The 26458-nt window shown below is 36.2% G+C and overlaps 1 protein-coding gene across 12 annotated transcripts in view; it reads right to left on the reverse strand.

The window, feature by feature from the left end:
• ERC2 (ELKS/RAB6-interacting/CAST family member 2) overlaps nucleotides 1-26458 on the reverse strand; it is a 490267-nt gene that overhangs the window by 139563 nt on the left and 324246 nt on the right. For all 12 annotated transcript variants that reach the window (XR_009726824.1, XR_009726822.1, XR_009726820.1 and 9 more), the window contains one exon: nucleotides 10352-10499. Coding sequence is in view for 3 of the 12 variants with exons in the window: in XM_061362415.1 (XP_061218399.1) it covers nucleotides 10352-10499 (148 nt within the window). In the remaining 9 variants the exon portion in view is untranslated. The remainder of the gene's footprint in view (nucleotides 1-10351; nucleotides 10500-26458) is intronic.

The raw sequence follows: 26458 nt of genomic DNA on the forward strand, positions 1-26458 counted from the left end.
TTTTTCCCAGTTAAAATTCAAAATGAGCTAATAAGCATGTTTTTCTTTTCCTGTTGTAGCGTATCAATTGGTTTGGAAAGTGTGAGAGACAGGATGCATGCAGGCTAAAAGCACGAATGATAGCTTCTTGGAGAAAAGTTTGCCTGCTCCTCATTTAGCTCTATTTTTTTAACTCATTAATGATACAACTGTTGCAAATGAAGTATAGAACACAGTAAAGTGTTTATACTAAGAAAGCACATAAATTTTTCCAATCTGTGTTTAATTAAATATTAAGCTTAATTCATGTGCTGGCTAAAATCTAACAATTCTTATCATTTGTAACATGCATGCAATCAGAGCACTTGTTCTTCAGGCCCTATCTGCACCCCCCAGTTTCACAGGACAGAGAATAGGGACTAAGAAACAGTACCAAGTTTTCATGAATTCCAACCACCCTCCCAAGTGAAATACAAAAGTAACTGCTGGCCAAATTAGATACTCTTACTCCTCTGCATAATGGAAAGTAGTTTCTAATACAAATCTTTGGATCTGATAATTTAGTGTTGAAAATGAGCATAACAGTTTCACATATATTTCAATTCTTTTTGAATTACAGTACTATTTAGCTGATATTAACAATCATTACACCTGCTGCTTTGCAGGGTTACAAAATGTGACTGGTTTATCCTGAAAAAATGTAGAGCTCATAGTAAAGCTCCCTCCTCATGAGCTGAAGGATAATAGTCTCACAAACACCAGCTGCAATATTAGACACTTGGCAGACAGAGACAGGCAGCAGTTCTAAGTGCCAAGCAGACACTTATCTAAAGTACTAAGGCCAAATTTCAACTTTCCTGACACTTTTGATTGAACTTAGTATGTTGATTTGAACATGGTCTGACTTTTTAGTTGTGGTCTCTGCATTTAGAGCTTGTGTGTTTGAAGTCTTTTTAACTTCTGTGAATTAAAAGTGTGGCTTGAAGCATAGGAAATATCATGTAATAATACAGCATACTCGGTAATGTATAGGCTAAAGTCATGCTAAAGGTATTCGCCTGAGTCCTACTACCAAACTTAGTAATTACATAGAAGTATGTAAGAACATAGACACAAAAAGTGGGTTAAAAAGCATAATTAAAGCGCTGAAACAGTAGCTGCCTGAGGACACGGCAGGCCAGGTCCTACTAAATGCAGACAAGCAATGCAAGAAGGTGAGTTGGGTTTTTTTTTCCTTTTTTTTTTTTTTTTACAAGAGGAAATAACTCATTAAAAGGATACTTCCCCATAATAATCATTTAAAACCAGACATGAATCAGACACTTTAGTACCTAGACCTCTGAAACTGTAAATCTCTGGTTACTCACACTGATTGTCTGTCCACGTCTTTAATGTCTGAATACTTCATTTCAGCTGCAATTTTTGCAATTTTACTACCAAGCACATCTCTCTTTTGTATCATATACAAAATACTACTTTTCTTCCTTTGTATGCAATAAAAATTGATAAATAAAAAATTTTAACACGTGGATGGTATATTGGAATACCGACTGAAATGCAGACAATATTACAACATTGCCTTGATATGCTTTATAGATAGACCTTACCTATAAAAAATACTTGCTTGATGCTAGATTATAGAAATGATAGGTTTTATCCATCATCCCAAAAGCAGAAAATGTTATTTAATTTCTATTTATTTTTATTTTATTTAATGGAGATTTTCACTATTCTTGTGTGAGATACTTAATACCCATCTTCACCTATTAAGCCAGCCAGATCAAAAATTACAAAAGCTCCAGTCTTAATATACGTTATTTCAAATCTGCACCACTTATTTTTTCCATTTCAGATTTTCAGTCTCAGTAGAGTTAAACCACTTGTCTGAACAAAGTGTGTTATAACTGGTATAGGTATTGAGGGGTTCTAGTATAAGTTCACAATGAGATTATCACCACTGAAAAGGGTGCTATTAGACAGAGCTATGCTTAAGATATGACATAAAATCTTCAAGAGTGAAGAAAAAAAAAAAAAGAACAAACAGAAACAGATTTTGAAGCAGATCACAAACTACAAAGCAGGAAAGTACGAGGAACCAGAGCTGAGCTGCCTGGAGGGCCTGACTGCTCCAGGCTACAATTTAAAAAAAAAAAGCCCCTCTCACTGGAAAATGTTTGTGTAAAAATGCCATTAGAAAAAAACTTGGATTCCTGAGAGCAAAAGGAGGAAAAAGTGATGCCATATTCAGCTATGACTTGAGTCCTTTGATTTTTATAATGTAAATTGTCAAATCTTACTGAGAATATGTGAAAGTGTTGTGTGAGCACTGCCAACATTTTCAGTATTTTTTTTAACACAGAACTTTGCTTCTAATTGAACTAATTTGATCAGTCAAAGGCTATTAGGTACACACACCCACTTCTCTTACCTTGCACCACACAGAACCTGCTGCATTAAGCTACAGGGAGAAGTGGAGCTACAGGGAGAAGTGTCATTCTGCTCTTCCACCCCTACACTCATCTGTGCTTAATGGGCTTATATCTAAACTGTTCATACTTGCAAAATTTAGAATTACAGACTCAGATTCAAAACTACAGATTCAAAATTCAGATTACAAATTAAAAGAATATAATATAATATTAAGAAATGCAGAACTACTGTGTTAGGATATTTTCAATTAACGGAAAAGTATACACTACAAGGATTTTTAAGGTAGTAAATAAGACAACTGAATACATGGGCTGCTTTTACTGCTATCAATGGGATCGTAAATATCTTAATATACATTGAAAATCAGAGATTAGCAGCCTTTTTGCTACACTTCCTGAGAATTTTTAGAGCAAAAAATAACCAGACTGATTATGCTCACGTGCGAATTCAGTATATGGAGTTATTAGAACATCTGTACTTACCTGCCCAAAATAAAACTAACAGCTTGTGTAGTATAAATGCATCAAAAATAAAACTTCTCAAACTTAAGGGGCTCAGACTACTTGTTTTTTCAAAGTTAGGTGCTTAAACTTGAGCAAGACCAGTATCATGAGCAACAGTAAACAGTATAAAGAGACAGGAAAAAAAAAGAGCACAGTGGTCAAATATGCCTGCAGCACCCATGTAACTGGCTTTATAAAATGGATTCATTTACTGCACAGTAACATTTAGACTCAACAGTACAATAAACCACTCTCTGAAGTAGATCTCTATATATACTACTACTAGTACTACTACAATAAGAATAGTGTAGTCTACTGCACTCCTATATTATTGCCACCTGTGAAATTCAAGGAAATCAGAAACACTTAGTTTGATATCATCAGAAATGGAAGCAATAGTGATTAGAATCCAGCACAAGGACACAGTATCAGTGCTACTGATCCCAAGGTCTACAGATGATAATGTCTGCAGACGTCATAAGAAACCACTGCAAGACTTTTTTGTTCTCACATTTTTTAAACATTAGTGAGTTTAAACATGATTAATTAATGCACAGAGTTTCAGAAGAATGTTCTGGGCTGCCATCACAATTGTAATTAACTTCTAATCCTATTATTTTTCTTATACAGTAATAAAAACACTTCCAATATCATAAAATATGCAATGCAATACAGCTGAATTATTCTAACCGGGAAAACAGAACTTGGGGTATTTTGCTATTCTTAAGTGCTGATGTCACCACCATAATATTACATTAGCACTACTTCTGATGTAGTATATGCAATGTAACACGTTGTCTTCAATACATTTTACTACTTTGCTGCTGAGTTGAAATATTTGCTTGTAAATTAGTCAGAAATACTTCTATGCATTGCATACAGAGAGAATGTTACTAGTGGTTAATTTGCTGAGAAACTGTGGCCACACAGATTTTTAAAATTCCTTGATTGTTTCTCATCCTTTTTGTTTCATTAGCAATATGTTTTTGTGATGAAATACAGCGTAGTGAACTAACAGACTAGAGAAGACTGCCAAGCACCAGCTTTGCCTCTGGCCAGGGTATTCTGTACACCTGCAGTCTTGAAAACACTGGAAAGGTTTCCAATTTCATGTTTTGAGAAGAAAAATAAAAAGCTCTCAAGGAGCTAGAAGGCCTTGCATTTTGGCCAACTCCACTTACATTTTTGGCTCTATATCCTAAAAGTGAACAGAGGCAACCGGGAAATTTTCTCTCAGTATCCCAGTTCATAATGAATCACTAACATAGCAGTGTCTTCTGCTGTTACCAAAATCTCCTGAGTTGTTCTAAAAAAGGACTTTAAGCTAATTATTTCATGAAAGATAGCATCACTATACAAATTTATCTAAAAATAGCTGCCTCAGAATTCTCAACAGGAATCTTGGCCAGGGTGATTATAAATATTATGTAATCACTCAGCCAAGCCCTCATGGTGATTTAGTTTATCACCATATTTCTGAGACGTTTTTTAAGCCTGCTACAAAGCTCTGTGGCTCTCAAAATACAGCACTTGGTGTGTGAAACAACACAATTTCAGGGGTTCTGTTTTGCTGGGAGTGCATTACTATGCTTCCCATTTATTTAAACCACTAAACAATAAATATTTAACTGACAGGTTTCAGCTGCTAAATTGTACTTAAAACATTACAATTAAATATTCTTATTTCTTATGGGAAGGTGTTTGCAACACAGAGGTCAGTATAATTTGTACTAATTTTACAGATGGATGCACTGTGATACAAATAATTTTCATAGGTTACCAAATTATAATGTGAAAAAACCCTGTAAATGTAAGCCAGAGTTTGAGATAAAAACAATGCTTTCTTTCCGTCTCAGGTATAACCAGTCTTATTTACACTTACACAATCACAATCCATAAAAAGACTGCTCAACTCATTCACACAAATAATATTTTGGTCTTTAATATATGTATATCTGCAGTTTCATGTTTAAAATAAATCACATATGTTCTCATTCCCTTACAAAGGCAGAACATTTAATTTCTTTAAGATGCCTCTTTTTCAGTGTGAAGAACTGTAACAAATTACTTCAAAATCAGTGTTTTGATAGTTTACAATCTGCTAGATGTTCCCAAATGACAGAAAAATTAGAACAGTAAAATCAGAGAAAGACATTCAACTGCACATTTGGTCCTAGGATCATTACTTAAGTCATGAACTATTTAAAAAAAGAAAACAAAAATTTGCAATTGAGACTTCTTTAAACTTTTTTTTTTTCTTTAACATATCCCATTTCTGATTTAATTTTATTTTCACTTAGATTACTATTGGGATGTCTTTTATCAGTCTGCAGGCAGTGTTGAGCAAGGGAAATCAGAAATCAGTACATTTGTCAATGTGGGAAACACTGACATTTTATTACTACAAAGAAAAGACTAATTAAAAAAAAAAGGAAGCAGGTGTCTCTCGGGTTGGGGCACATTTGAGAAGTAAATACTTTGCTTCCAAACTGAGTGATAACTGACTTCACTGTTGTAAGACAAACCACATTAGAAATAAAAGACAGAATAAGGTCAAATTTATGACATGGATATACTAAGATGAATATGCCTAAGCAGAAAGAACACTGTATTTGTTTCATCTTTGCCAGAATGGTGCTTGTTTAGACAACAGCCTGTTACTGTCAGATATTGAAAGCTCTTAGTACTTTCCTTCCTCTCATGCTCATTGCCTGTGGCACAATAGTAATATTCTTCTGAAGAAAGCTTAAGGAAGCTCATGGAGAGTCAAAAAGCTTCCATTTGAAATAAAAAAAAAAATATGCCAGGATGCTTCAGGAGTCTAACAAAGTGATTAGAGAACTTTTTCACAGTGTAAGTCTGTAGTAAAAGCAGCTACATTTGCATTTAGCCAACTCAATCTCAGCACAAGTCTGCAATACATTACAGCATAGTGATAGAATCTGTTTTTCTGGCTTTAATCCAATAACAATAAAATTCTATGAGTAACCTCAATACTTTGGGTTACTACACTGAGTTTAATAGAATTGACCTCCTGAACCTTTAAGACATCTACTGCATACTGTGCCCTATCTCTTTTAATACGAAGCAGGCTTTTGATGCTTAAAATGACCTTAGAGGGCGGAAGCCACCACAGTTCTTATGCAGCATTCTGAGTAGCAATAGATGAATTTGCAAACATTTTGATTTTCCAACTAGGTAGGCACCTATAAGTGTTATGAAGTATATCCATTAAAACTCCATAACCTTTTCCCTTAGATTGTGACCCTCACTGCCCTCATCAGAATTAGGTGAAAGAGCAGTAGCTGACCCTCTTCTGCTCACAGAAATATTAAGGAGGAGTGTTCATTTTTTTTGTATGAAAAACACATTTCGACTCTAGGAAATTTACTTTCATCCACAGGATTTTCCAGAAGAAGACAGTGAGTTCCCTTCTTTACGCTTCAACGAAGATATTCCTGGGCATTTCACATATACAATCAGAAATCTTGGATTCTGATGATTCACATACATACCTCTCCTTCCTGCTCTTTACCAAAAAACAGCCTTTGTAGTTCCCTCAAAAAAATCTCTTTGTACTTATTTTCTTGTATCAGCAGAGAACTTTCCAAGCTACAGTGATCCTACACCTTAGACACTGAAGTCACTGCTTCAATAGCAATAGCAGATCAGCATCCTAGGCTTGGAGTATAATTTTGCATTATTTTAGGTATTACCCATTTCAATGATCCATACATAATAGAGCATGATCTGAAATTACTAGAAATACTGAATTGAAATTGATCAACTATATGACAAAGCCTAGGAGGCCACTGAAAGAGACAGCAGCAGAAACAGAGGCTCAGAGAGTTTCTGAGAGAGAAAAAAACTCCCCAGTATGCAAACAAAAGGCAAAAGCAAATCAATCAAATGTAAGATGATGCAGTACAAAGGTTGAAGTTTAATAACAGCTGATTTAGGACAAAGTGATTCACCTGTCTATAAAGATCACAAAATAAAACTTGACTGAAATAATATTTTCCATTTCAAACGGCAAAGCTCTTCATCACTTTAGGTTAATTTCAAGTTATTACTCATTTACTAAAATGACAAGTTTTGATATACAAGCTGTTCTTGAGAGACATGTAGGAGATAAGGAGAGCAGATGCAATTAGAAGACCAATTGCAGCATCACAACATAAACTCTGCAGTACAATGAGGAAAACATGACAAGATTATCCAAAGAGATGCTAACACTTTGTTTCTATATGAGCTTTGACACTACAACAGTGCATGTAGGTTTCCAGGAAAAGTGAAATTATGTCCAAGCAAATATCTAACTTCAGTTAGCCCTCTAAAATAATTTAAAATGATTTCCCAATGGCTTGGCTACATAATTTAAGACATAATCCATATTAACTGCTGCTTTCCATAGTCTGGGAAATCAGTCTGGTTCTGAAAAGAATACTCAGCAAAATTTGAAGTAGGAATCGTAAAAGGGAGGCAGAAAAATAAGGGGAGTAGAACAACTTTCTTCTGAAACACAGCACAAAACATCTTTACATTTCATGAAGATGATACCTGTAACAGCAGCAATTCTGCAACACAGAACAGGTACAACAGTATTTTTTTTATGTACAGGAGATGCATTATTTGATGTGCAAATCAAGAATGAGAATTCCTCCAGGATATAAATGTATCAGAAAAAATATCTGAATTGCAGCTGCTGAAGAAGAAATGAGGAGCTTGTCTGCAACACATTTATCAGCTGATATCTCTTTGTGGAACAGGGAAAGCATACACCTACTAATGCTCTGCTAATAAGATTTTCAGCCATAGTGTTTCATATGCAGCCTAGCTTTCCCATCGGTAACGGAAAGACAGAGAACCTTTGAGATCAGGAACAAGAAAAGGAGCAACACAACAAGAAACAACTTGGATTCCCTAAAGTCATCTCTCATCCTTTGCCTTACTGCCTTGATAAGTTTTCACCCTCCTGTAGCCATGAACATTAGGCTGTCTGATTGGACAGGTAGATGCATCAAAAATCCATCGGCTATTATGGATATACATGAAGGAATATATATCACTGCCCACCCTGTTACTTTATTTCTCAAAGCAGTAATTCTTCCTGCAGTTGAGAACAGGAGTAGATTTGGAGACCTAATATTTAGCATTATCTAATTAAGTCATCTTCTGATATTTATAAATATCTCTCCCTTCATAATCACATTAGGCTGGAGAATTCAGCTTTCTTTTCTTCTTTCTTTCGGAAGTATAAGAACCATAGAAAGGGGCAACGGGACAATAAGGCCAACTGAGGAACTGCGTGGATATATCACACGGTGTGGAATACCTCACTTCTCCCCTGGCCCAGCATAGTCATAGTGAGGAAGAGTAGCACTAACAAGCTTTTGTTTTGGATGCACAGGTGAGAGCTTTAGGGGGCTGATAGTGTTCTCCCCAAAGGGATTAAAGAAGTATGAATGATCTCTACAGCCTCTATTATCAGATAATTCTTAAGTGTAATAAAGTGGTGACCTTGTTAAACCACATTCCTGTTCCTGGTGTCTTTTTTTTTTTTTTTTGGTGGTGTCTGAGATAATAGGGAGATTATTTTGGCATCAATTTAACCTAGTTAAATAGCTTTACTGAAGATCTTTATCATTATAAATAATGGAGGTATTTGAAGTATTTGGTTACAATTCTAACTGAAGTTATCCAAAACAATGCCTCTCCAGCAATTCTCTTCTACTATTCGTTCACTCTGCCTGAAGGAAGTTACGACTTTTCAGCAAGAGTCTAAAGGTACAAACAAACAAAATCACCACCAACAAAAAAACAATCTCCCCACGTCTCTGATTAACAATTAAAAAACATCCAGGACAGGTATCACGGAACATGGCAAAGTGGTGTATTCATTTACTCTTCAGTAACAAAAGGTAAAGATGAAAAAAAATGAGACAATCTAAAAGAGAAAATAACTGCCTTCTGTTTTCCAAAGCAAACTAATAGAAAAAAATCTCCAAAATTCTTTGGAACATAGCATCATCTGCTCTGATGTAGCACAGTGAGATGAAGTACTAAAAATCATGAAGTATGTCTGCTTATCTAGCATATAAATTTGGGTGAAATATCTCCTGGCCAGCTGACTGACCTGAGACATGAATGCATCATGGCTGGAACACAGGTACTTGGTTAGAATGTCTGTATTGAAGTCAAATCACAAGTGGGTAAGTTCATGCTCAGGGGCTGTTTCCTATTTTTATAGACCTGTGGGAAAAAGCTATAATGATTAGGTGCATGAGGTCAGAGCTATTGGGAATTCAGCATAACAGCAAGGGTTTTCCTTAACTTTCTGTTATTTAATGTATGGAGTTCTGCAGTAAGCAATGCATGATTCAGAATAAAGAATCACAGCATTTACTATGCAGTGTATCCAAACATTATTGAAACAGCATGCTCATTTGTAAAGTGGCAGACTGCCTGACAGCACAGCAGTTACTTTGACAGGCTCGGGAGATCAGAATGATCTTAACAATGGTATTCTTCTCAAGCAACAATCACAGAATTCAGTAATGTCACACACAAGAAAACATCAGACACAACACCTTCAGACATGGTCTGGAAGAAACTTTTTCATTTTTCTGACCTATCCTGAAACAGGAAAGGTGCTTAACAACATACATGACACACACTACAGGTCTTCAGTACCTAGGTTATCTGAACATCCTCTGTCCTCTTGCCTACATTACCTCTTCTGGCTATGACTATTACCTTTGGAGTAGCCACTGCACAGTATGCAGAGTTAAGCATTTTATTTAGAAAGAGAAAATAACTATATACTGTGTCTGGTACATGCGTACTATGTCTAGTATGGTTATTTTCCTCATGAATACAGCAGAATATAAATTAAAATTGCTTATGACAAAATCTATTTCTAGAATTTGTAACTACTTTTTTTTTTTTTAATCAAAACCTCAAATAACTTACACTGCTGAAGACACAGTGATTTTTACTCGTTTGAGAATTTTAGGATAATCATGATTTCTAGACAACCTCTCAGAAAGCCTGAAACCTTCTGAAAACACAACTACTTTACAACAGATAAGCAAGTAACTGAAGAGAAGGCTAGAAAAAGTCTACAGAGTGGACAGATCTCGCATTATGGCAAAGAGCATCTGCTGTCCTCTGTCTCTTGCAATGAAGATTGGAAGCTGCATGAGGACTGAAAACAGAAAGTGCACTGGCTGCATATGAGCCAAGCAAACATGCAGCTAAATAATTAACATCCATAAAGAAGCAATAAACACACTGAACACCTCCTACCTTTCATAACTGGTGTCACATATCAGACCTGGCTTGAAGACTTTCAATATGAGGTTAGAATAAAATAGTAACAATGAAAATAATGCAAATTTTCTATTGCCATGAAAAAATGGAAATTAATGTCTCCCCACCTGCTGTTTTAACTGATGTACTAATCTGTCCTTCTCTCGTTTAAGAGCCATTACTTCCTCTTGAGTCTTCTTTTTCTTTGAAGCAGACAGTTCAAGCAAGGCAATGTTTGCATCTTTTTCACTAATTGCAGCAAGCAAAGCTTCCTGTCTGATTAAATAAAACAAAAATCATTATATTATCATCAAAACAGAACATATATTGCTACCTCATACAACTGTTTCTTTTAACTGCTAGAGGAACAATCAACGACCTTTTGGACACTTTAAATAGCAAGCACTCTCAAATTTAATCAAATCATGAAATAAACTGATTAGCCTAAAATGTTACCTTTATAGATTTTTCATTATGCAACTAATTCATAAAACATTTCTCTCCATCTCTTTTACTACAGTATGATAGCTAAGAATATTTCTGTGAAATGTCTTGCTTTCAAAAGTCTGCTACTTATGTTTTTCAATTCACTTTCCTGAATTCCAGAATATCTCACGTGAATATGTTGCAAATTATTCAAATCATACAGATTGAATAATTATAAGAAAAAGCAATACAGATAAAACATTTTTTTATATTATGCCATTAATTTTGTACTCTAAAGACCTCAGTACAGAAACCTCTAGACATCTCTCTCACGTTTACTTAAATGTTTTCCTATGAATTTATTGTTATTGTTTCACCACATAACTATAATGCCAGAAGTAAAATATAACATCTACAAAGTAAGTTCCTTGATCTAATTGTTTGTGGGGAATATTTTCCTTCGGAATCTTGAAAATAAAGCAAGCAGAAACTTACAGCACTTTTAGAAGTTGGCAGCACACATCATAAATAGTTTGTGTGGACATCTAACAAAGGTAATTTTTACACTATGCAGTTGGAAGCACAGATTTTGCAGTATCTTATTATTTCTTATACTCTAAATGCTCCCGCTGGCAAGGACATAATCTGTCCCTTATTCTACTCAATAAAAGAAATATATTCATCTTCTGCAATGCATTCAATGACAGACTATGACTTATCAGCCAAGAAAAAGCGTATCATACTTAATAGCTTTTAGAACAGAATATGTTACGGCCTATGCCTTTTTCCAGAACTATGTAAGATCAATCATTAAAAAATAAACATGGATAAATGAGTCATAAATTAACTTTAGGCTCCAGCTGCTAATAAATGTAAGAATACGGCTCATGAACTTCATACAGTCAAGGTGAGCTAGAAGTTTGGAATTCTCATAGTCCTTTGCTTGCCAGCAAAAATGTCAAGAAAGCTATTTCACTTTTTTTTCAAAGTTCCTAATGTATTAATGTAAATATTTATAGGACAATATTTCTGATGGAGTCAAAGAAAAACAACCCATTTATTTTACTCTCAAAGTTATGAGACGTGGATCAATTTTAGATAAACAGTTGCATTTTATTCATACACTTAAATAGTCTCATTTATTATTCTGTCTTCATTCTAATCACAGTTAAATGATGTTTAAAAGAGGATGCCATAAGTCTCCAACAGTCTTAATTTAAATGAAAGCTATTAATTATTTTAAATAACAGGTATTAAGGAAAAAAGCATATCAGAAGGTCACATACCTATAATGCTAATTTGAAATGAGATACAGATATATTGTTTTCTATACACTTCATAATGCATAAGAATTGCTGCATTTATAAAAGACGCAGTGTTTTCATGTGTTGTGCTCAAATACCATATCAATTCCATGACATTTTCATTAAAATCTTAATTTTTTAATGCAATGAAATAGAAAAAAGTTGATCTGCCACTGTATTCAACAATTCCTCTCACCTTCCAGAAGCCAGAGAATTTATGCACTGTAAAAAATGGAAATATGCCACCATTTGAGACTCTGATTAAAACAGAAAAAATGTATTTTCTGCTTTTTCTCCACAGTATCTTTTACATACAAGTCTGTACTTTTGGTACATGCGTCCTAGCACTAGAAGGAGGAGGCTTTTTCAGGGGTGATGACACAAGCTTTCTGACAGAAACTGCCAGGAACAGGTATTCTGTGAATTTAAAACCAAAGAAATAGCATATTGCATTACTACATAAAACCTTTTTTTTTTTTTTTCAAATTAAATAAGATTATATTAGCTTCTCTACAATTATTATCTGGCAGCAGACTGTATTAAAATTACAAATAAAATTCTGACTAACCGTCAGAGGTTTTGACAATGTTCTGGTGGTTTGCACCAAGGAACCTTTTCCAATTTTTAGCATGCATCAAACAACTTCTTTTACTTTTTTTTTTTTTTCCTATTTTGAGCATTATTTAGAAAAGGTTTCATGATGTTTTTCTGGTTTTCAGGATATGTAGGACAAAGATTAGCCCTATCTGCAATTAACAGCAGTGGGATTAAATCTTGATCTTTAACTCATGGTAACTCAGTGCTGTAAGGTAAGTACCTCTACTTCAAGAGCAAAGTGTGATTTATACCATAATCATCAGTCTAAAGATATACTTATTTACTATCTGAAGATAAACATTGACATAACCATCATAAACCCAACATGCTCAGAATGAAAATGTTAAAAAAAAATCTACATCTCAGGAATTCCAAGGTTTCAACATACATTTATGTTAATTCTTAATTTATGTAGGGTAACTCCATCCCAGCGAGAGCCAACACAATATGTCTGTTCATCTAGTAGCAAATTTTACAGTAAATACTTGCCATCTACTAGGTTTCTAATGATATATAGTGTATCTAATTATGTGTAACATGCATTGCAGCTGTAAAAAGCCACAGAGTAAAAGTTTTAAACTGAAAACTACATGAAGCTATTCTGAAATTTTACTTATCCTCCAAAGTTTAGAACATTTCACTACCTTGAAATTGGCAGTGAAAACACAAACCTGACTAGCGTGGTAGAAGAATCAAAACTACTGAATTATTTGGTATCATTTCCACATCTGATAATAGGATTCACTCACATCCACCTTTTTCTGCACTTCTAACCAAAATGACCACAGGTTCTTGCGGTCATAACTCTTCAAGTATGCAACACTCTAGCCCCACTTTAAAGCAGCAGATGAGACAAAACATTCCATGGGAAAGGACAGCCAATCAGCATGCTTTGAAAAACCCTGGATTCTGCAGCCCCAAAACCACAAGATTTTGCAGACCCTAGTATGCTTTTTCTCAGCTGAGGGTGCTGAGGGATTGTGAAAGCCAACCACAAGTTATGAGAATGTTTCTGAAAGGGAAAGTTAACAAAATCTTATTTATCTATTGTCTTGGGGCTCACAGGGCAACTCCATTCAATACACCACTTATCCTGTCCTAGAGAAATACTGGGGAAAATAAGTAACCAAACACTTAATTACACAAAATAATGATTTGTACCAAACACATCCAGGAAATAATGGTTCATAGTCATATAAAATAGCTGCTGTCATATGACTCCATAAGTGCTCCACTGAGACACACTAAGATTTGAATCAAACTCACCGTGCGTACACAAGTTTGAATTGGACCCCAATGTTATTGTCAATGTATTTTTTTATCTCTTATCTTCATAGTAAATGTAAGTGGAGTTGCAAAGCCTTAAACTTACACATATTGAGAGATCACAAGAATACAAGGATGGGGATTTCTACAGAAGTTCTTCTACAGCAATGCAGAATGATGAATACACCTACGTAGATGAACAGCTGAAAGAAAACTCAGACTACCAGTAATCTTGAAGCCACCCGAATGTGAGTCAGCTTTAGTTCAGAAGCTCTAAAGTCTCATTTATCTAAGAAACAAGGTGTTTTAACTTGGGAATAATGCCAGTGAACACACTGATGGCTTCCAAGCTGGAGCTGGCTCTCATACACCCTGCTCAGAGTGTGGGCAGAGCAAGCTTGTATCTGTCTGCATCTGCCTGCACAGACGTACTCCTGGAGTATTTCAGCATATTATCTGTGTCTATTATCATGGATAATCTGAGCAGTAATAACCTCAAATATATAATCCAGTGGCATTTAACCAGGTACTTAGGTTAACAAGTGTTCAGTAGAGCAGGACTGTGTATTCTACCACATGTTAGTTGCTTACATTCTAATGAATTAACTACTTCAATATGGAGGGAAGACAGAGAGATCCACCAGTTTTTATTGCTACTGTTTTGCAGAGTACATGATAAAGTAGGTTGCGACAGGGCATCTAAAGAAACCAAAGCAGCCTCCTTTACTTTACTATGTATGGCCTAGCATACTACCAGATGCACAATTCTTCTGCAAAGTCCCTGGGAGACAGAGGTTGAAAAATACCTTGCCCATGCTGGTGAGGAATCGTGAGAGGATACAAGCATATATGAAGCAGCCTGTGGGAATAGACCTGGAGCTCTATATTATCATATCACATTTATTGCATATCTCTACGCTCTTCTACCCACATCTGCGAAAGTTGCTGTGCTACCCCATCAGCATACTTTAAGATTCCTACAGAAGAACCAAATCAGAAGCAATTTATTTTAGCTACTCAGTGACCCCACTAAAACATTAATATCACATTTTTTGCAGCAAACTTGAAATGAGATTATCTAACCACTACAAACAAGGCTGAGACACCAGCAAAACAGCTGACTATAATTACTTCCTCACAAATATGAGGTAAACTCCATTCAAAAATGTAAACAGGTGTCAAGGTCTTTGGCTACATCTCTCAGGTGAGTAATACAGTTCTGCTTTGCTGCTAGAAACTCATGATGCATTGCTGTGAAAGAACTTTTGAAAATCAAGACCTGAACTGGCACCAAGAACAACATACAGTCTGATCTACTCTCCAGCTAACATGCTTAAGAGTGTAAGCATAATTTATAATACTTAATTATCTACTGTGTCAGGAAAAAGAAACGACTATCCAAATACAGTTCTATAGAGATGTTATCACTATTTGCAGCCAAAATGTCTCCTTATTGTTTAATAAATTATGGTAATAAAATACATTTTAAAATAATTTATTAGAGCACTGAATTAAATGACATTCTTTAACAGTAATATTGATAAAGAGTAATCCTTTTTGCTATTAGTAGTTTTCTCTCTTTTTTTGGCAAACTAATCTGTTATACAAACAACAGTGTAGTACTTTTAACACCAAGGAAAATCACTCTAATTGTATATGGTAAAATTAGGTAATCTCTGAGATTAAAAGAATGCATGTTAAATCTAATCTGCATTTGATCAGTCTGCATTTGATCCACATTAGTAATTATTCTGCACATTTTCCTTTGATATACATAAAGCAACTCCTAGGATTCTCAACCTATATATCCTCCACTATAATATGGTTGCTCGTTATAAGGAAACGTAGAATTTCTCCCTGGAAAAACAAAACTTATGAAAGGAACTTCTCCTCCCCTAGCAAAGCCTGACTGCATTCCACTATACAGCAACTTACTAGCTCAAGCTAGTCTTGTTTAATACAAAGACAGTAACTATAACGGCTTCCTGATGAGCAAGCACACTTACAGTTGCGAGGTCAGGTCTTAAGGTACTAATGATTCCAGTGAGAAGTACTAGGAAACTTGCATTAATTATACTTGCCTTAGTATACTTAATGTCACTTCATGCTAAAATACAAAAGAAAAAATGAAAGGAACGTTCCCTTCCTAGTTGCTAGGAATTTATTTATTCATTAAACATTCAAAAATATTCAGGATTCCACTCTGTTGTTTTCACTAACTACATTGGTTGATGGACTAGAAAATCTACTTATCACAATTCATTGAGACTTGATACTTGAGTATCTTCAAATACCACGAAGACAGGAATAAAAATCTTTTGACAAATCAAACATGCCACCTAGAAAACTAAGGAGGAACTCCATATTAATGACCTGTTGTGAATAAGGCAAACATTACACTGTGAAGTATAAACAGAAATAGACTGCAATACAGAGGTGACTCTTTTGATCTACATGACTTCAGTAAGACCTTCGCTGAAATATTACATCCACTCTGGATATGATTCTTCATGTAAAATGTGGAGACTGCTCAGCAGAGTGCCAGCAAAAACTGTCAGAGAAATGACTGATAAGAAAACATTGGAAAAGACTACAATAAATAGTCTATGACAACATGATCATATGAACATTAAATGTTATACCAAACTAAAATAGAACATTTTTATCTATATCCATAGCACAGAGAACAAGAAGTAATATATACAAATTGCAGGAGACAAAGTTGCATTTTTTCCTCCTAATGTCCATACAAGCTCTAATGATAATGGCGGTAAGTATGAATAGCAACTGAGTACTGGAAGAAATTGAGAGGAAAACGGTCACTGCCAGTGGAAGGGTTTTTGAACAATTTAGGCAAAAGTCTGTTAGAAATGACCTGGGAATAGCTGATTTTGCCCCAGGACATGGCAACCCAATTATTCAACGAATCAATGTTTTAAAGGTGTTTACTTTTGTGTCTCATTTATGACAGTAGTCTTTGGAGTTAACATCATGCTTTATCTTCTTCCATCATATGCTTGCTAGCCTTCTTATTACTGAAAGAAAAGGCCTTTTACATTTCAGTTTCTACATCTATAGTAAGATAGAACAATATAATTTTCTGTGAAAAAAATTCTGTGAAAGCAATTGCAGATAATCACCATTCCTCAGTGAAAGTGAAATATGGAGATGCCTTTCTTTGGAGGATCTATCAACTATTAACCTCATAACAGAGAGAGCTTTTAGACAAACAAAAAATATAAAATATTATAAATCTTTTAGTAAGGTCACTGGAAGTAGTGTTAAAGAACAATCTGAATTAAAGAAAAACACTATGCATAGGATTAAAGAAAGCAGATGATACCAAAGCAACTCAGTTATAAATGTAACCTAACACCTGAAAACCACAATCTTATAGATCTCTAGCAATTCAGACACAGGCTTTGCATTTGTGAAAGCATCTGTCTTGGAGTGAAAAAAATTACTTAATATGAAAAGGAAGCCTTAGCATACTAGAAAGGAAGATAAGATAATGCAAGAAGGAATAAATCCACGAAAGACTCTGCTGAATGCCAAACTGAAAAAGTATATTGTCTACAGTATTTTATCAAACTGCAGCCTAAACAAATGTCAAATGGAATAATTTCTTTAACAAATATAAGCAACAACTGAGAAAAAAAGGGTTGTTCACTAGCATATATTTAGTCAAGATTAACTATGGATAAAAAAATGCACTAAGAACAGATTTAATAACCCTAAACTGTCATTCAGGTTGTAGGAGGTATTCAAGATACAGCTAATAAAACACAAAAAATGGTTCTAACCACCCACAAAAAAAACCTCGGTAGTGTAAAACACTGAGGGATGACCACTAAGATAAATGCTTTCTTTTGAGAGCTGCCTTGCAGTTAACCTTCTTAAAGAGTCTCCCAGAAACCTCTAATCATAATACATTGCATTGCCACTTATCACAGTCAATTTAGAAGTGAACTTTGTAAACACTCCTGCTTTACTCCCTACCTCTGTTAGTCTAAGAATAATTTTCTGAGCTTTAATAAAAGAATTCATGACAACTTTTTGGGAGGTGGAGTGAGTTCTTAGAAACATCTTAGAAGTGGTCCAATTGCAATCTATCAGAATTCAAGATTAAGATTTATAGAAACAAGAACTTCTAACTAGAACTTTTACTGTGTTTACTACTTAAGCCATTTTCCACAAAATACAGAAATGTAACTTATAGTCACCATTAAAGTTAAATAACGTAAAAGATGTTTGAACTAATGATACACAGTACTCAGCCAACTTCTTACATGCTAATCATACTGAAGGAGGAAAGGAAAGAAAGAAAAAACAACCAAAAACAGCTCAACCAAATTTTTCCTTTAATTATTGTTTTCTTTCCCTCATGACCCCCAGTATTCAACCTTAAGTTCAGTAGGAGGTGACTAGAGATAGACGGTGATGAGAGATCCTGTTTGAAACAGCTTCTCTCTGTCACTCCTAAAGCAAATAAATGGTTTGTTAAAACATGCTGTTAATCCATTATGGATGTGTATGCATCTTCAAAAATAAACTTCAGAATATTATTGGTATTTTAAAGCTTTTTCTTTAAAAACAAGACATACTGATCACAAGCATGAAATTTAAAATCTGTATATTCAACAAGAGTTGTAAGTCTAAGCTAATTGTGTGATAGACATGTAAATTCAGCCAAAATTAATTGTAGACAATAATCCTAAAATTGTGTATCTGGGACTGACAGAAAATTTGTCTCTCCTATTATATGACTAAATACGCCTTACAAAAGCATTTATAACTACTTTAAAATGAACAATTATTTTTGCACTGTTTTCAGACAATCCCTTTTGAAACACTTTCAGAAGCAAATGCTTTTCAGAAGCAAAACAAGCATGAAATAGCACTTCAGGTTGGCCTAGTGCCCTTACAGCAAGCACAGAGAACTTCTGATGCTCCACAGCCCAAACACACCAAGCAGCAGAGATGACTGATCCATTAACTACAGGACGGAAAGCCAGGGGCCCTGCTCTTACACACCTCAGGCATCAACCCACCAAGCATTTTCCTCACATGGAGGAACTGAACCTTGAATTTATCATCAAATCAAGCTGGTAGCAGGTGTGAGGAGGAAATAACCAAAGGATACTGTGTTAGATAAAGAACAAATACCCTCTGTACTACACCTCTATTAGATGTATATTTTCATTAGTCTAAAATCAAGAAGAAACAGGAAGAAACAGCTGGCCCTAATCTGAAATTTCAGAGTAAATGACAACAAGGAAAAGAGAGGACCTGATTCTGAATTATCATATAGGAATTTCTTAGAAAAGACAGCTTTCTTATCCATTTGTTATTTCACCTCCCCGGAGCCACAGTTCAGCGCTTCTTCCCTATGTTTCACTAGTTGCATAATCAAACCTCTCCTTACATTCCCCCAGTAAAAACAAACATATTGTCTTCACACTGGCAATTTTAAATTATGCCCTTTTTTCCTCCTTTACAACCACTGTGAATGTGCATATAGGTCTTCTGTTAACCAAACAGAAACCATCCAGTATAAAACTAAGAGTTCAGAGAGAAATTTTAAAAGACAAAGAAGGAACTTCATGCCCACCTTTGGGGGCAAACTTTCAAGTAAGAAGCAGGCCATTTGAATTTGAATTCTCTGAAGTTTTTCAAATCCTGTAACATTGCAGTTCTGATGTCTTAATGATTTATGTTTTAGAAATGACAGATTAAGTAAAACAGATGCCCTTGGAAAAAGACATATTCATCTGTGAAAGCAATTACGTCATGGTTTCATAGATCATGCTTCAATAACCATTGCATTATCATATCATTTAAATGGGTGGCACTGCTCACACGTAAGTAAATATAACAAGCTTCAGACTGTGTGAGAAATGCAGAGAAAAAAAAAAAAGAACTCACACTGCTGCAAAACACAGCTAAGTTAGATGATGACAATTATTTCTGGGTTTTGCAGCTTTTTACTAGAATTAGCTCCTGTTGTTCATTTGGTTTTGTACGATTCTCCGTAGGAATGTAACCAACGCTTGGTTAAAATACCTCTCTGCCTGTTTTACACCAATCCACAATGCAGTACAGAAATGGGGGCTGCCAAGAATAAGAACAATGGCATCCAAACACATGGGATTGTGTTACAGCAAAACACAGCACTGCACAGGGTCCACCTAAGTTAAACAGGAAAACCAAGCTATAGGTAATCTGTCATTGTCAGCCTCCTTATCCTTCAACACCGCTTTTTGTGTTTATAGAAGACAAAGATAAAAGTACTTCACAGGATGGATAGTTAAATCTCTACAATGTAGTTCTTGGTAACATTTTTTAACTGCCAAATAAACATTTACACTTGGAAAAAAGTTACTACTTAGAGTTACTACTGCTTTAATAAATTTGCAGAGAATTCAAAATAACTGAGTCAAAGACATACAGAACTGAGATGCAGAGATGGAATATTAAAAAGACAAATTTTTGTTAATTGTACACTCAATTTTGAGTTCACAACATATTCCAAGTACCCATTTCTTGCAAAGTAGATGGTTGGGCTACAGAATGACTGAGGCTTTCTTTCAACTTTTAATAAATGTTGATCAGCAAAATTATCCTTTTAGCAAACAGATAATACACACAAACGTAGAAAAAAAAATAAATACTAAAATCTATTTCCTTCTTTTCCACCGGAAACTGGATAAAAAGATTGGCCTGATTTAAAAAGAACTAAGTTAAGGTCCTACGCTAATTTCCATAAAGTTTCAAGGACCCCCCCCTTTGAACAACATAGATAAGAAAACACATAAAATCCAATGTAAATCATAGTGAACTTTAAAATACATCACAGAGGGAAAAATTAGATCCATTTTTGCACCAACATAGAGAAATCAATACAAATATGTACTAGAATTTATGCCTTGAGCTTTACAATATATAAGAAGACAAATTCAAGAAAGAAAATTGCCCGAATATTTATGATTAACAAAATGCACTCTCTCGGCAGTGCATAATTCATATTTGATAACTGATCTGGGAGCATAGTTTAAATGCTCATTTATTAAATTGGGTGTTAGAGATTATGTAAACTAGTGTCACATGATTTCCACTAGCTGCAGATATGTCAGAGTATAATTCTGTATGTCAGCCTTAAAAGAAGAAACTCCTTAGATTTTGAACACACACACACACAAACACACACACACACACACACACTCTCCCTCAAATAGGCTGACAGTTTTCATATTTTATTCTGATTGACCTATGAAGACAGAATCATCATTTTCATTATTAACATGCTTACATCCATTACTTACCATTACAGGCAACTGGAAGTAGCCTCTCGACTACATGCCTTAGTCCTCACGGGGGATTTTAACTATCCCGATATTTGCTGGAAGACTCACACAGCCAATCATTCACAGTCTAGGAGGTTCCTCCAGTGCATTGATGATAACTTCTTAATGCAAATGGTGGACAAACCAACTAGGAGAGGAGCACTGCTAGATTTAGTACTCACCAACAAGGAGGGTTTGGTTGAAAGGGTGGTGATCAATGGCAGCCTTGGCTGCAGTGACCATGAGATGGTGGAGTTTAGGATCCTGTGTGGGAGGAATAGAATACCTAGCAAGGCCACAGTTCTAGATTTCCGAAGGGCCAACTTTGGCCTGTTCAATCAACTGCTAAGAGAAGTCTCATGGGAAAGGGTACTAGGCGGTAAAGGGGCTCAAAATAGTTGGTCAGCATTCAAGGACCACTTCTTCCAAGCTCAGGATCTGAGCGTCCCAATGGTCAGGAAATCAAGTAAGGGACCTAGGAGACCAGCGTGGTTAAACAAGGAGCTGCTGGGCAAACTCAAGTGGAAAAGGAGAATCTATGGATTATGGAAAGAGGGGCTGGCCACTTGGGAGGAATATAGGACAGTTGTTAGAGGATGTAGGGAGGCAATTAGGACAGCTAAGGCCTCCTTGGAACTTAATCTTGCTAGTCGGGTTAAGGACAATAGAAAGGGCTTCTTCAAATACATAGCAAATAAAACTAACACAAGAGGAAATATAGGCCCACTGCTGAACGAGGTGGGTGCCCTGGAGACAGAGGATATAAAGAAGGCAGAGGTGCTGAATGCCTTCTTTGCCTCTGTCTTTACTCCTGCAGACTCTCCCCAGGGGCCCCAGATTCCTATTGCCTCAGAAGGAGTCAGGACAAAGGAGGAGTTTGCTTTGGTAGATGAGGATTGGGTTAGGGATCAGCTATGCAATCTGGACATCTATAAATCGATGGGTCCGGATGGAATGCAACCACGGGTGCTGAGGTAGCTGGCGGAGGTCATTGCTAGGCCACTCTCCATCATCTTTGGTAAGTCGTGGGAAACGGGAGAGGTGCCTGAGGATTGGAGGATGGCAAATGTCACACCAGTCTATAAGAAGGGCAAGAAGGAGGACCCGGGTAATTATAGGCAGGTCAGCCTTACCTCCGTCCCTGGAAAGGTGATGGAACAACTAATTCTTGACTCCATTTCTAGGCATATCAAGGATGAGGGGGTTATTAAGAACAGCCAACATGGTTTTATGAGGGGGAAGTCATGTTTGACCAACCTTATAGCCTTCTATGAGGAAGTGACTAGGTGGAGGGATGATGGTAGAGCAGTAGATGTGTTTTTTCTTGATTTCAGTAAGGCATTTGATACTGTCTCCCACAGCATTCTCATAGATAAGCTAAGGAAGTGTGGGCTTGACGATCAGGTAGTGAGGTGGATCAAGAACTGGTTGGAAGGAAGAAGGCAGAGAGTTGTGGTCAATGGTGCAGAATCTAGCTGGAGGTCTGTGACTAGTGGAGTGCCTCAGGGGTCGGTGCTGGGACCAGTGCTATTTAATATTTTCATCAATGACCTGGATGAGGGAACTGAGTGTACTCTCAGCAAGTTCGCTGATGACACTAAACTGGGAGGAGTGGCTGACACACCAGAAGGCTGTGTTGCCATTCAGCGAGACCTGGACAGGCTGGAGAGTTGGGCAGGGAGAAATTTGATGAAATTCAACAAGGGCAAGTGTAGAGTCTTGCATCTGGGGAAGAACAACCCCATGTACCAGTACAGGCTGGGGACTGACCTGCTGGAAAGTAGCGAAGGGGAAAGGGACCTGGGGGTCCTGGTGGATAGGAGGGTGACCATGAGCCAGCAATGTGCCCTTGTGGCCAAGAGGGCAAATGGCATCCTGGGGTGCATTAGAAAGGGTGTGGTTAGTAGGTCAAGAGAGGTTCTCCTCCCCCTCTATTCTGCCTTGGTTAGGCCACATCTGGAATATTGCATCCAGTTCTGGGCCCCTCAGTTCAAGAAGGACAGGGAACTGCTTGAAAGAGTCCAGCGCAGAGCCACAAAGATGATTAAGGGAGTGGAACACCTCCCTTATGAGGAGAGGCTGAAGGAGCTGGGTCTCTTCAGCTTGGAGAAGAGGAGACTGAGGGGTGACCTCATCAGTGTTTACAAATATGTAATGGGTGGGTGTCAGGATGATGGAGCTAGGCTTTTTTCAGTGATATCCAGTGATAGGACAAGGGGTAATGGGTGTAAACTGGAGCATAGAAGGTTCCACGTTAACATCAGGAAGAACTTCTTTACTGTGAGAGTGACAGAGCACTGGAACAGGCTGCCCAGGGGGGTTGTGGAGTCTCCCACATTGGAGATATTCAAGGCCCGCCAGGACAAGTTCCTATGTGATGTACTCTAGGTTACCCTGTTCTTGCAGGGGGGTTGGACCAGATGATCTCTTGAGGTCCCTTCCAACCCTTGGGATTCTGTGATTACACTATGGGCATGTGTTAAAAACTGCTACATAGCTTAATTTGATAGGTACAGGAAATTCTACAACTTACAATTGTAAGTTTACAAATTACATCTTAACATTTTTTATTTTTTGAAACTATGATGTTTTTGCTAAATTTGCGTAGCTGATAAAGTACTACAAATACAGAATAAATTTAAACATACTGCTCCAGACATCTCATTTCTGAGGATTTCATTATATTGGGAACCACTGGATATGTACTTATGATCAAGTCACAGAATGCCACCTATGAAGACCACTAATTATTAGTTTTAACATAATAAAAAAAGGTTAAGCATCTGAGTAAAGAAGATAATTAAGATATTTATTCACAAACTAACAGGGCACCATTCCTTTAAGTTTGGGATATCTAAAGACCAAAATGCCTAAAGGCGTTCTGTCAGAGAAAATTTCTTCAAACCCTGCCTCCATCATTTTATCTCAGTGAAAAAAAAACCCACCTTCATTTCTAATAAAACACTGCATGTCCAAAATACAGCACATGAAAACAGTAACTATAAAATAGAAAAGACAATGAAATCCCAGAGCAGGCACAAGAGATTTCATAAGGAGAGAGGGAATTAGACAACAGCACACAAATATTTCCCTAATTAGTATCTTAAAAGATTGGGAATGAAAGAGATAGGATACCACATGATGTTATTTAATTATATGACTTCCCTGCTAATAGAGCTATTCACAAGCATTGCCAGGAGCATGAAGACCATCATATGATTCAACTTTGCATAAAGAAGTTTGCTCATTGATCTTCTTTGGTGGGTTAACTGTTTCAAAATTTGTTTCAGACTAAGGAAGCATTTTAAAAAAAGGCATATGTGCAGTCTTAGAGCTCTAAGATAATACACACTGACTCATCGTGAATACAGTTTGTACTGACTTTATCATAGCAGATGAAAGAAGCATAACGTATTATCAGTGAACTGTATCAGAGAGGTGTAGTGCCCATGTCTGAATGGTAACAAGGAGTCATCACAACAGAGATAACAGTAGTTGGATATTTTAAGATAGTTCCACAACAAATTGTAGCGTGTTTAGTTTTGGTAAACAATTAACTTCTTACATATTATACTAGATTAACAGACTAACACATGCAGTTCTCTATTGATTTGAATAATAGTTCTGAGAATCTTTAGGAAGTCCTCTAAAAGTAAGTTTTATTGAGCGCAAAGATGGAGTCTGCTTTTGAGCTAACATCATGTTAGCTCGTATTTTGCTAAAAAATTAATACTAAAATTACTTAATCAACAGAATTACACTGATTACTGAAAAGTTGTTTGATGATACTTTTTAAATTACTCAAATCAGTGAACTAGAATTAAAAAACAATATGGCATTTACTACTAGTTGGATAGGTCAACCAAACTACTTCTTTCTGATCATTTAAACTATCAGCTCTTTCCATAATTAGATCACTTCCTTCTGTCAATAAAAGGTATATGTCAGAAGTACCTCTTCTACTTGCCTATTCTCAAATATATGTTAAAAATAACTGACAAATTAATAGCAAGTTAAAAATAAATGAAGTGAATCTTCTTGATGAAAGGGATATTAAGAGCTTTTCTGAGGTAGCTACCAAGTCTGATAGGCAAGATACAGAAAGATGTCACCACAGGGATCTGGGGGCCAGCAGCTTCCACAGACACAGATGAGAAGCAGGGCTGGCAGAGGACAGACAGTGCTTCTGAGGAACCAGTGGGAACTGGATAGAGTCTGCTGCCACTCAAAAGTCACTGAGTTCACTGAAAAGGGACACGTCTGCAGGGGTGGGGAGATATATATATATATATAGCTCTTTTAATTTTGATGAGACATTCCCAGCCTTTCACTCATATTGAAAGAATGTTTTAGGGGGAAAAAAAAAAGTAGATCCATGTCAAAACTATGACCAAGCTGTGGCCCTGTCATAAGACATAAGGCTTTCAGACACTTACGTGTGTAGTTATTCAGTCTCCATCAAATATAGGATCTGAGATCCATCCAGATGGCACACAGCTGAGTTTACTCATCAGTTAGACACATATATATTGGCAACGAATGCACTGCTGTAATCTTCAAAGTGGCAGTGGAGTAACAGAAGTGTGCATAGTGGTCTTCTATATATTTTCAAATACTTTCTTCTTAATGAAGAATGCAGCACTTTTCTCCTCAGTCTTTCTGCCCTTATCTTAGGAAAGCTACAGGAATTAGCGATGTTTCCCTCTTACCTCATTGTATCTGCAAGATTTGCAATTCCTGAGAGTTCCCCTCACTGCTACGTTTCATTAAGATGGAGAATACAAACAACAGTTCTGAGAGAAACAAAGTATGTTGAGTTCAGTGTGCAAAGTCTATTTTTAAGGAACAGATTTGGAAAACATACAGAATTAATCTGAAAAGCCATCAATAATAAACCCCCAAACACTCTAAAAAATATAACTTCAGAACATACTATCCGTATGTTAATTCATAAATTCTTGATGGCTGTATCTTAGAAAAATATGCAGATCTCTCATGTAACACTGAATAAAGTGATGTTGATGGTCTTACTAAAATTTAAGAATTCTTTAAGTCAACAAAAACTACAGAAGGCTTAGTATTTGGCAGCCAAGCTACTGTACTAGACATTACAACACAAAAGCAGAAGATAAATTATTTAAACACCATCAGAAGGGCTCGAAAGTATCAAAATGGATTATTACTGGAAACACTGATGCTTAGATCAGGATGGATGACGCTTTAATCTATTATAGTACACTCAAGTTTTACCCAGGCATAAATTTCATATTTTAAAAGAATACAACAATGGGGTAAAAAA

Source organism: Neopsephotus bourkii, unplaced genomic scaffold, assembly GCF_033783945.1.
Source record: "Neopsephotus bourkii isolate Nb327-2 ecotype Australia unplaced genomic scaffold, CSIRO-AGI_Nbou_v1 NB_1120, whole genome shotgun sequence".
Taxonomy (NCBI): domain Eukaryota; kingdom Metazoa; phylum Chordata; class Aves; order Psittaciformes; family Psittacidae; genus Neopsephotus; species Neopsephotus bourkii.